Source organism: Diaphorina citri, unplaced genomic scaffold, assembly GCF_000475195.1.
Source record: "Diaphorina citri unplaced genomic scaffold, Diaci psyllid genome assembly version 1.1 scaffold455, whole genome shotgun sequence".
In the NCBI taxonomy this organism is placed as follows: domain Eukaryota; kingdom Metazoa; phylum Arthropoda; class Insecta; order Hemiptera; family Psyllidae; genus Diaphorina; species Diaphorina citri.
In genome coordinates this window covers 112792-124578 of record NW_007377890.1, presented here as the reverse complement: position 1 = coordinate 124578, position 11787 = coordinate 112792, and the positions used below count along the sequence as shown (strand labels likewise).

Here is an 11787-nt window from a genome sequence, read left to right as displayed (position 1 = left end):
AAACGATAAGTTATCAAGCATGCCGGGAGGCGCACAAACGTCAAGAGTTCAAAGCGCTGCGCCATCTATATTATTATTAATAATGTACAGTAAACTTCATAAACAGTTGGTGGACAAAGACAAACGAAACCAGTGCCGTTATTGCAGACTCAAAAAATGTTTCAAAGCTGGCATGAAAAAAGAAGGTAGGTAACATATTTTGTTCTACCATAAGTACGCAAGTCCAACAAGAGAAAGAAACACCATTGTAAAACAGGTGCAAAGATTGGAAACACTATTTGACAGGTGCACCAATGTAAAATGGGTGAAAGGATTGGAGAAATAGTTGTCAAGTTCAATTAATGCTCAATTTGTACAGAGTTCCTACTGCATATCCGGGAGCACAGCAAGACAATAACTTCTTTGGTATTGGTGAAGCTGCTCAAGAGAAGATTCTTCTTGGAACTAAGCGCTTACTTTTGATGGCAATTTGTTTTAAATTCCTACCAAGTGCCATTCAAAGTGTTATGTTTGTTCCTCGATCACTAGGCAGAACTATTTTTCAAGCTCCTGTAATCATTTTCTTGAAAATTTGACATTTGAAATTTTGAATCAATTTCAAAATTAGTATTGGTATAAGTAGGGCCATCGGCTATAATAAACGCCCTATCTCACTGCGACTTGGTTAGATCTTTTGTAACTTACTTTTCCCAAATTATTTACGTGACAATTTCTCCTGTTTTCAGCGGTCCAGAATGAAAGAGATCGCATCAGTTGCAGAAGACCTAGCTATGAGGAAACCACCGCCAACAACGGCCTCTCTGTCAATTCTCTTCTCAACGCTGAGATGCTCTCACGACAAGTTGGCGCTGTGCGAGAAGAGGTGAGTTTATTCGGATCTCTTTTGGTCACGTAATACCGATCATTTATACTCGTAGTAACTGTTTACAACTTTGCCCCAACATGGGTGCTCAAAGTTATACAATTTATACATAGGTAGATAACAAAAAATAAAAATAATAATAAATAATCGGAGAAAGCAAATGTTGTACAAACTCTAGAAAGTCCATTGTTTTACACTTAAAATGTTCGCTATATGGTATAAACGAAATGAAGGACTCATCTCTGAGAGGTTGTGAATTTTTTGGACTCCTATAAATTTCCCGACAACTTTTCGGAGAATGAAACAAATTTTCCAATGAATTTCAATGAAAATTAGGTACCTACGTACGTACCTTCACGGAAGGAAATTTCCAAGTTGGTAGAATTTTTCAGTAAACATGACAATCACATGATAGGAGTGCGTATGAGGTGGCAAAAGGTGAGATTTGGAGCACCAGGAAACCTATCAGTAGTATAAATGTGAAAGATGCATTTACTCATTTTATGTATTTATCACATTGAAACTTTTATGATAAGATGGATATACTAGGTATAGCTTTTATGTACATACTCGTAGATATACTCTCCCTTTATGCTTGGTAGATTTTTCATTGCCACAGTAACTACCTATCCATGTATACGTGAAGTACTTGGGTATTTAAGGTAGGGCTGTAATATATAAAAGTAGGTATGCTAAGGTACATTATTTTTGTTATTGGAATTTTATAATTTATTTTATTTATTGATAAAAATACGTTACAAAAATAATAAAAGTGTTCGAATGATTTCATTCAAAATGTGTATTTATTTGGTTTCCAAACGATCAGTTATCAAGCGTGCCGGGAGGCGCACAAACGTCAAGAGTTCAAAGAGCTGCGCCACCTATATTATTATTAATAATGTACAGTAAACTTCATAAACAGTTCAAATTTCAAACCAATTCAGAGGCATGCAACTTGTGTTTACACTGGCTGCACGATTTCATTCAAAATGTGTATTTATTTGGTTTCCAAACGATCAGTTATCAAGCGTGCCGGGAGGCGCACAAACGTCAAGAGTTCAAAGCGCTGCGCCACCTATATTATTATTAATAATGTACAGTAAACTTCATAAACAGATCAAATTTCAAACCAACTCAGAGGCATGCAACTTGTGTTTACACTGGCTGCACTACAAACGCCAGTTTCCGCTAATGCGCCGAAAAATACTGACTTACTTTGAGGAGTCTGCACAGCTAAGGGTTTCAGCTGATGTCTGCCAGTTTCCTTTTCTTGTGATTGACAACCATGTCAGCCGTGGTAATGCAACTGGCACCATAACACAGCCAAGCATCCAAAGCTGCCTGGGATTTGCGAGCGCGGTCAAGAATCTCAAGTTCCAATTTATCAAGCTTAGGATTACCATGGAAATCACTGACCAAATGTTGTGCTAGATCAAATATCTTACGAAATCTATCCTTGAATGTCTGGAAGAGAATTTCAAGGTGGTGAAAATACCTTACCCATTCAGTAAAAGAGTTTTACTTGGTCTTTGAAAAAAAAAACCAAATTCGCACAAGAATGTTTTTTTTTTTAGCTTCCTAAGATAATAAGTAATTTTTACATCAAAAAAACTCACCTGTTGAAGTAAAATTTGAATTTCAGGTGACTCTCTTAGTGGAATGTTGATGATGAGTTTGCCAAATTTATAGAAATATTTGGAATGTTTAGTTAAATCTACAAGACTAGCATCTGCATGTAAAATATCCCTGAAAAAAGATTCAAACATACATTTCAAAAGGCTATAAAAAAACAGGGTACCTAAAGGTTTCCAATATTCTTCAGTAAGAATAAACCTTGAGTGTCACACTACATCTTCTTTTTCTTTGCCTTATCCCACTCAAGTGGGGTTGGCATTTCACGTCAGTCTCTTCCAGTCCATTCTGTTGTGCACCTCATTACCGGACAGCCCCTTCTCATGCAGATCTTCATTTAATTAAAACATGGCGGAATTATTCCTATGTACAAATATAGAAATATACAATAAATATAGAAATGTACATAAAGGCGTAACATAGAGTACCTACATGGACCAATAATGCTAATACAGCCCACTAGTGGTCACGTGATAATGAGGTGCACATGCGCAGCACGTCAGTCTCTTCCAGTCCATTCTGTTGTGCACCTCATTACCGGACAGCCCCTTCTCATGCAGATCTTCATTTATACAATTTTCCCGTTTCTTCTTTGGTCTACCTCTCCCTCGCTTGCCTTCCACTTCCAGTCTTGCAATTTTCTTTCCTACGTAGTTCTCCTCTCTTCTCTGAACATGTCCGTACCACTGCAGCCTTCTTTCTTGTATTTTCTTTGAAATTTCCGTCACTTTGATTTTGCTCCTTATTATCTCATTTCTTATCCTGTCCAGTCTTGTCACTCCACAGCTCCACCTTAACAGCCTCATCTCTGCCACTAGTGTTACACTACATAAAGCTGCATTATTTATAACTCAGAATCAACACAACACTCTGTCTCTAAGTACTTAGATATTATTGAATCTTATATTATAAGAACGAGATCCATTCACATTTCACACACTGATCGCTCTATCTCTAGAACCACAACACCTAGAAAGCTGAAATTTGGTAGGAATATTCCTTTTATGGTCTAGGTGTGCAATAAGAAAGGATTTTGCGAAAATCTAAACCGATCCTGAGATATGATCAATTTTTGATCGCTAAAATCACCATAAATACACAGAGTGCAGCTGCAGAGACTGCGGGAGAGAAAACTTTTCCTCACTCGCCTAATATTTGAGTTTCGTTTATGTTTTTAGTTTGATAACTACAAGTTCGGCCATGCCTTTTCCACAAGTTTGGCCATGCCTCGGGACTCGGGATGAACTAGCGGGATTCCGGAGCGAAGCGACGGAATTCAGCTAGCACTAGTGTTACACTACATAAAGCTGCATTATTTATAACTCAGAATCAACACAACACTCTGTCTCTAAGTACTTAGATATTATTGAATAATAAATAAAAACTCAATCAATAAAATTATTGTATGAGTAGTTAATATCAGTCCTTTTTACCTGTAGTTTTCCTTGAAAATTTTGGGCAATGTAATTTCAATAACTGTTTTATTTGTAGAGTTTAATGAATGAAACATTTTGGCAGTCCAGTATGGTAGATGGTGTAGGGGCTAACCTAACAGGCCTAAAGGACGGGTCAAGATTCTACGAATCTACCATTAAGAATTCATGATATGATTTTGTTTTGTTTTCCCCTCCAGTCACTGCCGGATCAGAACCACTGCTATTTCATGACGGAAAACCCGAGTCTACAGGGTATCCTAGTCACATCAATACCTTTCACTCACCCATCTCATGTGTCTCAAATCCTGCTCTATCTGAGACAACAGGCCCTGTTTAACAGTCTATTGGCATCGTGTATTCGGCACACTTCCAAGCCTGGTGAGTATAAAGGTAGATGAGTACTATCACGTCATGTGAGCTCATGTAATGTGAGAGCAGTGTGGCTATCATTAACAAAATTGTTTGAAGGGTTAAAAATGGAGAGAGAAAACTTCTGTGATGTTAGATCAAGATCAAATATTGGACTGACTTTATTAATTGGAAACTGATTGACCACATAATCAGGAAGCCATAGCTGGCGAGTTACATCCCCCCTGAAAAGCTTGGAGAATGAGAATACCGGTCTGCCACCATGTTTGGAGGGTTTAAAATGGAGAGAGAAAACTTTTCGTTCTCGGAACGGCTGGCTTTCTCCTATCCTGTCTTCCTTCTCTCTTCGATTTCGGGACGATAAGACCATAGCAGTTTCAGTTCCTTCTGTCAAACCTCTTTTAAAAAAAATCCTTTTGGCAACTGAGACTATTTTCCCAGCCAGCCCAGTTAGCTTGGAGGGTTCGATTTTCGCCCTCAGCGGACTTTATCGTAAATAGATGCGGTTCATTTTTCGGAACGGCTGGCTTTCTCCTATTCTGTCTACCTTCTTTCTTCACTTTCAAGACGATAAGACCTTGGAAGTTAGAGTTCCCTCTTCCCTCTATCAAAGCTCCTTATGGTAGATCTAGTTTTGTGCCTGCCTCTAAATCCTCACTCTGAGAACTGGGGTCCAAGAATCCTGAAAATGTATAAAGAGAATGTTCGTTAAGGCTATAGGGTAAAACATCTTTTGAACCTTTGGTACCTAAGTACCTAGGTATGGTCCCAAGATTGCTAGATACCTACACAACAAGGAAGAGTTTCCTTGACAGATAATGTCTCTGACCATCCAAAGGAGCGATTGCTCGAGCATCATGAGCACGTCACCCTCTGGAAAGAAAAGAACATGGAATACATGGGTGAAGTGTTTTACTTACAAAAAATAAACTAAACTGAACTGTTACAAAAAAAAATCCTCTTTTGGTGTAAGCCCCGATCTAAACGAATCATTAACTTTTTCAGCTGATTTCGAGGACCTGACCATGTTTGAAATCACTCCGCTGTCAGTACAGCACCTGTCTATTTCATTCGAGCATATTACCCAGTGGCTAAGGTGGAGTTGTAAGCTTCAAAATGAGCTCTTCAGGTAAGGCTTCCAGTTTCTGTGGTTGTGTCATAGGTACTGTCATATATTATTTATATTCTTCATGTAGAAAGAAGATAGGTAGACTCATCAAATTTATACTAATACCTAAGTTGGGATTCAATTTCGCACTATTTCCATGTATTTTTACAGGCCATGAAAGTGTGATAATATTTTGGACAGAAACCTTAGCTTCGTGGCCATTGAAATGAAAATTAAGGGTGATAATGACAAACTTTTTAAAAAAAATACTTGCCAATAGCCAATCACTTTATTTCTGTTTTATGTCAATATGTCATTACATTCGAGCATCCTGTCGAGGAGAGCTTAGCTACGGCTGAGTTGGATCTGACTGATATAGGACAGCTGCAGTGCAATGTATTTGCCGCCAACACGGCTGATAGCTCCCCTACCACGGTGGAAACGTCGGAGTTTGCGAGTAAAGTGCTGCAGAGGTAAGCTGATTCACTCCCTAGACGAATTGGATATACTCGTAATTTAATACGTTAAGTTTGGTTGTTGGATTTTTCTTCCCTTCTCGGATGGTCCGCGTAAATTGGATACAATTATAAAGTGTTCGTTTGTCTGTCTGTCTGTCTGTCTGGTAGGTTGATTGTTGGATTTTTCCCCCAGTTCAGATGGCCCGTTAAAGCCCGTTCCCACTGGTCGTGAGTTTCATCCGATTTTTTTTCCGAATGTCCTGTGGGCAATGTGAATTAAATGAGAATGTTCCCACTGCACACGACACGATTTTTTTCCGAGCGACACGAAATGGCCTTGTAGGCAATGTAATTTCAATGACTGTTGGCCCCCTTTCCATAGTGAAATCCTGCTCTATCTGAGACAACAGGCCCTGTTTAACAGTCTATTGGCATCGTGTATTCGGCACACTTCCAAGCCTGGTGAGTATAAGTTGTATTTTCATTTTGGAAACTGAGACTATTTTCCCAGCCAGCCTAGTTTGATTTCCGCCCTCAGCGGACTTTATCGTAAATAGATGCGGTTCATTTTTTCGGAACGGCTGGCTTTCTCCTATTTTGTCTACGTTCATTCTTCACTTTCAAGACGATAAGACCTTGGAAGTTAGAGTTCCCTCTTCCCTCTATCAAAGCTCCTAAAAAAAAGTAGTTTCTCTTGGTTCAGATAATGTCTCTGACCATCCAAAGGAGCGATTGCTCGAGCATCATGAGCACGTCACCCTCTGGAAAGAAAAGAACATGGAATACATGATGGGTGAAGTGTTTTACTTACAAAAAATAAACTAAACTGAACTGTTACAAAAAAAATCCTCTTTTGTGTAAGCCCCGATCTAAACGAATCATTTACTTTTTCAGCTGATTTCGAGGACCTGACCATGTTCGAAATCACTCCGCTGTCAGTACAGCACTTGTCTATTTCATTCGAGCATCCTGTCGAGGAGAGCTTGGCTACGGCTGAGTTGGATCTGACTGATATAGGACAGCTGCAGTGCAATGTATTTGCCGCTAACACGGCTGATAGTTCCCCTACCACGGTGGAAACGTCAGAGTTTGCGAGTAAAGTGCTGCAGAGGTAAGCTGATTCACTCCCTAGAACATTCGAGCATCCTGTCGAGGAGAGCTTAGCTACGGCTGAGTTGGATCTGACTGATATAGGACAGCTGCAGTGCAATGTATTTGCCGCTAACACGGCTGATAGCTCCCCGACCACGGTGGAAACGTCGGAGTTTGCGAGTAAAGTGCTGCAGAGGTAAGCTGATTCACTCCCTAGAAGAATTGGACATACTCGTAATTTAATACGTTAAGTTTGGTTGTTGGATTTTTCTTCCCTTCTCGGATGGTCCGCGTAAATTGGATACAATTATAAAGTGTTTGTTTGTCTGGTAGGTTGATTGTTGGATTTTTCCCCCAGTTCAGATGGCCCGTTAAAGCGCGTTCCCACTGGTCCGAATGTCCTGTGGGCAATGTGAATTAAATGAGAGTGTTCCCACTGCACACGACACGATTTTTTTTCCGAACGACACGAAATGGCCTTGTAGGCAATGTAATTTAAATGACTGTCGGCCCCCTTTCCATAGTACGTGCGGAATATAAAGTTACCTAATTAAAATCATTTTTACCATTTCTCCTCTCGGTTTTTTCAACTGCCTTTCTTTGTTCGTGAGCAGCTCTTTCAACTTTACCTAATAAGAAGAAGGTACCTACCTATACCCAAAAATCTCTTTTCATTAACCTCTAGGGGCTCCCATTTTTGAAAGTAGCGTTTGATGTCAAATTTACCGAGAAGGTACCAAGGTATACCCAAAAATCTCTTTTCATTAACCTCTAGGGGCTCCCATTTTTGAAAGTAGCGTTTGATGTCAAATTTACTTACCTACGCTTTTTACTTTCCTTATTTTTTTTTATGGAACAAAAACCCTGTGCTAAAATAACAACCAATCAATAACGTATCAATACAATAATTGGGAATTTTAATGAATGGCAATTCGCATTCTTCCATTATTACAAATATTTTGCTAGTTTTATGGAACAAAAACCCTGTGCTAAAATAACAACCAATCAATAACGTATCAATACAATAATTGGGAATTTTAATGAATGGCAATTCACATTCTTCCATTATTACAAATATTTTGCTAAATTTTTTCATTCATTTATTTATTTGGCATTTCAAAGTGGAAACAGGTTCTTCATAGATCACTGCTCCTCATATTAGACTGAGACACCTGACAATATTTGGCATTATTTATTTGGCATTTCAAAGTGGAAACAGGTTCTTCATAGATCACTGCTCCTCATATTAGACTGAGACACCTGACAATATTTGGCACTCGACAATTGGCACGAGCGGAATTTTTCTTAAAAACTTCCTTTTTTGTTGCATATAAAGAAGAACCATATATGTTGGAATTTAATTAGATCAGTTTATTAGGTATAATGTAGCTACACATGAACAACCTAGTAGCTACCTTTTTTTTTAGTTTGCGAAATTCCTGATGATTTTTCGGTCATTGGAACCTGGATCGTTAGTTATCGATCTCTCAAGAGTCCCATTGGTTATCAAAATCAATATCTCCTAAGTCAAGGTGGAAAGTATCTAGAGGGATATGTCTATTCTCATAACTAGCTTTTAGATCTACCTAATCATCGGAGCAGATACTTACCACATAAGTCAACAGGGAATCCTCCTACATTATCTGAAGGTGCAGTCACTCTCTGAAATCAAACAAGGAATAATGATCGATAAGTCAAAAAGGTCCAGAGAAAATTTGTGTCAAACTGAAATTACCAGAAACATTGAAAGGAGATAATATTCTTTCAATTTTGTTGAATCTTCAAAAGCCCAATCATTCAATATCTCCGGAGTCAACTTGGACCGACGTCCTGGCATTGAGATTATTCCTATCGCCTCAGCAGATACGCTAGGGAGACCACTCACTGAAACTGAACAGCTGAGAAACGAGAGGAAAATCAAATCCAAATCCTTGGAGGAGAAGGCGCGACTAGAGAAGAAAAGGAAGAGGAAGAGAGATGATAGTCCTATGGGACCCCCTGATAAACCTGCCAAACTAGACTCGAGCTCTAAACCTTCCAGTAGCAGCAGCAGCGGGAGTTGGACCGACGTCCTGGCATTGAGATTATTCCTATCGCCTCAGCAGATACGCTAGGGAGACCACTCACTGAAACTGAACAGCTGAGAAATGAGAGGAAAATAAAATCCAAATCTTTGGAGGAGAAGGCGCGACTAGAGAAGAAAAGGAAGAGGAAGAGAGATGATAGTCCTATGGGACCCCCTGACAAACCTGCCAAACTAGACTCGAGCTCTAAACCTTCCAGTAGTAGCAGCAGCGGGAGTAGTAGTGGTGGTGGTAGTAAGTCTGATCCCAATGTAGCGAGGAAGTATCCCTCTTCCCCTATCCCTTTCTCCTCCAGTGGCAAGAGTAGTCCCGGTAATAATAACAATAGTAAAGTCCTAAGCAAACCGCTTGGGTCCCGGGACTCCCCTCTCTACTCCTCTAGTAGTAGCCCTAAGAACAATGTCCTGTCCTCAAGCATTCCTCCAGAACCATGATGGTCTCCTGCGTGGGAGGCAAATGGGTTGTCAAGGAAACGCAGTCCGAGATCATACCACATTGTGAACGCAAGTATTCAAGCTTCTTGTCCTATTGAAGAAAGTATTTAGTGTATTGCTTTATTTAGACTGTTGAATTAGGACATGTAGTGCCTTTATCTGAACAGTTTACTTTATTTAGAGGAACTTTATTTGCACAACTTTATTTAGAGGAAGAGAAAGGACACCACAATGAAGGATATAGTCTAGAATGTGGTGGTAGTAAGTCTGATCCCAATGTAGCGAGGAAGTATCCCTCTTCCCCTATCCCTTTCTCCTCCAGTGGCAAGAGTAGTCCCGGGAATAATAACAATAGTAAAGTCCTAAGCAAACCGCTTGGGTCTCGGGACTCCCCTCTCTACTCCTCTAGTAGTAGCCCTAAGAACAATGTCCTGTCCTCAAGTAATCCTTGGAGGAGAAGGCGCGACTAGAGAAGAAAAGGAAGAGGAAGAGAGATGATAGTCCTATGGGACCCCCTGATAAACCTGCCAAGCTAGACTCAAGCTCTAAACCTTCCAGTAGTAGCAGCAGCAGCAGCAGCGGGAGTAGTAGTGGTGGTGGTAGTAAGTCTGATCCCAATGTAGCGAGGAAGTATCCGTCTTCCCCTATCCCTTTCTCCTCCAGTGGCAAGAGTAGCCCCGGGAATAATAACAATAGTAAAGTCCTAAGCAAACCGCTTGGGTCCCGGGACTCCCCCCTCTACTCCTCTAGTAGTAGCCCTAAGAACAATGTCCTGTCCTCAAGCCCTAAGCATCATAGCTCTGTGTCACCTAAACAAACAAGCTCTGGGAAACCAAGCATGTCAGCTCTCAAGTCTGCAGTCACTTCACCTACCAGTTCTAGTAAGAGTGATTCAAGTAAGAAATCCTCCTCGAGTAAGGATTTTCAGTCTGGACGTGAGAAAGACAAGAAATTGAGTTCAAGCTCCAGCGGTAATTCCTCACATTCAAGTCCGAAACTAAAACCTCCCACTGTAAAGATGAAACCTGACGTGTCAAGAAATTGAGTTCAAGCTCCAGCGGTAATTCCTCACATTCAAGTCCGAAACTAAAACCTCCCACTGTAAAGATGAAACCTGACGTGCTGGAAGATTTAGATCCTAGTAAAGGCGACCCGAGTCAGATGAGGAAGAAAGGCTCTCTGTCTGCTGTGATAGACAAGCTAAAGTCTGCACAACATGGTGGGGAGCCTGGTAGTGGGGAGGGGGGGAAAGAGTCCTCCCAGACAAGCTAAAGTCTGCACAACATGGTGGGGAGCCTGGTAGTGGGGAGGGGGGGAAGGAGTCCTCCCAAGTGAAGAGTACCTCCATGTCAAGCAAGACAAGTGAGGGGAAAGTAACCAGTAGCGGCAAGTCAGAAGTTAGTAGTAAAATACCTGGCGAGTATCAAGTCAAACATAGTTCAGACGGAATGAAGATTACCATCAACAAAACCAAAACACTCACCAAGATAGCAAAACCTTCCTCCTCCTCTCCCAAGTTTACAGGACTGAAACCTGGCGTTATCAGTGGTCCTGCTTCTAAGAAGTCTTCTACTTTATCATCTAAACCTCCTACACTGAGTAGTTCTAGTGGGAGTAGCACTAGTACAGGAGGGTCTAGTAGTTCCAAGATATCAAGTAGTAGTGGTAGCAGCAGTAGTGGTGTAACAGGAAGCAGTACATCCAGTAGCAGCTCCAAACTATCCTCTTCATCATCATCATCCTCTAGCTCAAAGTCTAGCTCTCCCAGCTTATCCACCAAGTCAAATTTCAAGACAAGTAGCAGTAGTTCCTCCAGTAGTTCAAGTTCTCTCTCCAAGAGTAGTGGCAGCTTAGTCTGACTGGGTAACATTAAGCTGATATTGTTTCAAGAGAAAGCTGTGCTTTACCATTAAGAATCGTACCCTAAAAGCCCACCCCGAAGCTTTGTATTGGTAAAAGTAAGGCCATCGGCTTTAATAAACGCCCAATGTCACTGTGACCTTTTCAGATCTTTTGTGACTTTCCCTTTATACATAGGAAGAGCCCTAGACTTCTTAAGAAGGCCAGGGTTCTTTTAGGACTGATTAGGTGTAGGGGCTAACCTAACAGGCCTAAAGGACGGGTCAAGATTCTACGAATCTACCATTAAGAATTCATGATATGATTTTGTTTTGTTTTCCCCTCCAGTCACTGCCGGATCAGAACCACTGCTATTTCATGACGGAAAACCCGAGTCTACAGGGTATCCTAGTCACATCAATACCTTTCACTCACCCATCCCATGTGTCTCAAATCCTGCTCTATCTGAGACA

General features: G+C 40.6%; 4 protein-coding genes across 4 annotated transcripts in view; 2 read left to right on the top strand and 2 right to left on the bottom strand.

Moving 5' to 3' along the window:
• Positions 1-82: 82 nt before the first annotated feature.
• On the top strand, positions 83-895 carry LOC103508991 (hepatocyte nuclear factor 4-alpha-like). Its single transcript, XM_008473583.1, has 2 exons — positions 83-185; positions 726-895. The coding sequence occupies exons 1-2, from the start codon at positions 83-85 to the stop codon at positions 893-895; spliced, it is 273 nt and encodes a 90-aa protein (XP_008471805.1).
• Positions 896-2104: 1209 nt separating this feature from the next.
• On the bottom strand, positions 2105-2756 carry LOC113467331 (DNA replication complex GINS protein PSF3-like). Its single transcript, XM_026823445.1, has 3 exons — positions 2740-2756; positions 2479-2608; positions 2105-2326 (listed from the first exon to the last, which is right to left on the bottom strand). The coding sequence occupies exons 1-3, from the start codon at positions 2754-2756 to the stop codon at positions 2105-2107; spliced, it is 369 nt and encodes a 122-aa protein (XP_026679246.1).
• On the bottom strand, positions 2620-3306 carry LOC113467333. Its single transcript, XM_026823456.1, has 2 exons — positions 3025-3306; positions 2620-2793 (listed from the first exon to the last, which is right to left on the bottom strand). Exons 1-2 carry the CDS (start codon positions 3298-3300, stop codon positions 2758-2760), a joined length of 312 nt encoding a protein of 103 aa, XP_026679257.1. The 5' UTR covers positions 3301-3306; the 3' UTR covers positions 2620-2757.
• Positions 3307-3991: 685 nt separating this feature from the next.
• The window catches only part of LOC103508990 (mediator of RNA polymerase II transcription subunit 1-like), a 13141-nt gene continuing 5345 nt past the window's right edge, over positions 3992-11787 (top strand). Inside the window, 12 exon segments of the mRNA XM_026823444.1 lie at positions 3992-4021; positions 4128-4308; positions 5305-5368; positions 5728-5880; positions 6248-6327; positions 6760-6976; positions 7025-7137; positions 8746-8900; positions 9936-10509; positions 10512-10691; positions 10760-11328; positions 11663-11717. Coding sequence (XP_026679245.1) covers positions 3992-4021; positions 4128-4308; positions 5305-5368; positions 5728-5880; positions 6248-6327; positions 6760-6976; positions 7025-7137; positions 8746-8900; positions 9936-10509; positions 10512-10691; positions 10760-11328; positions 11663-11717 — 2371 coding nt within the window.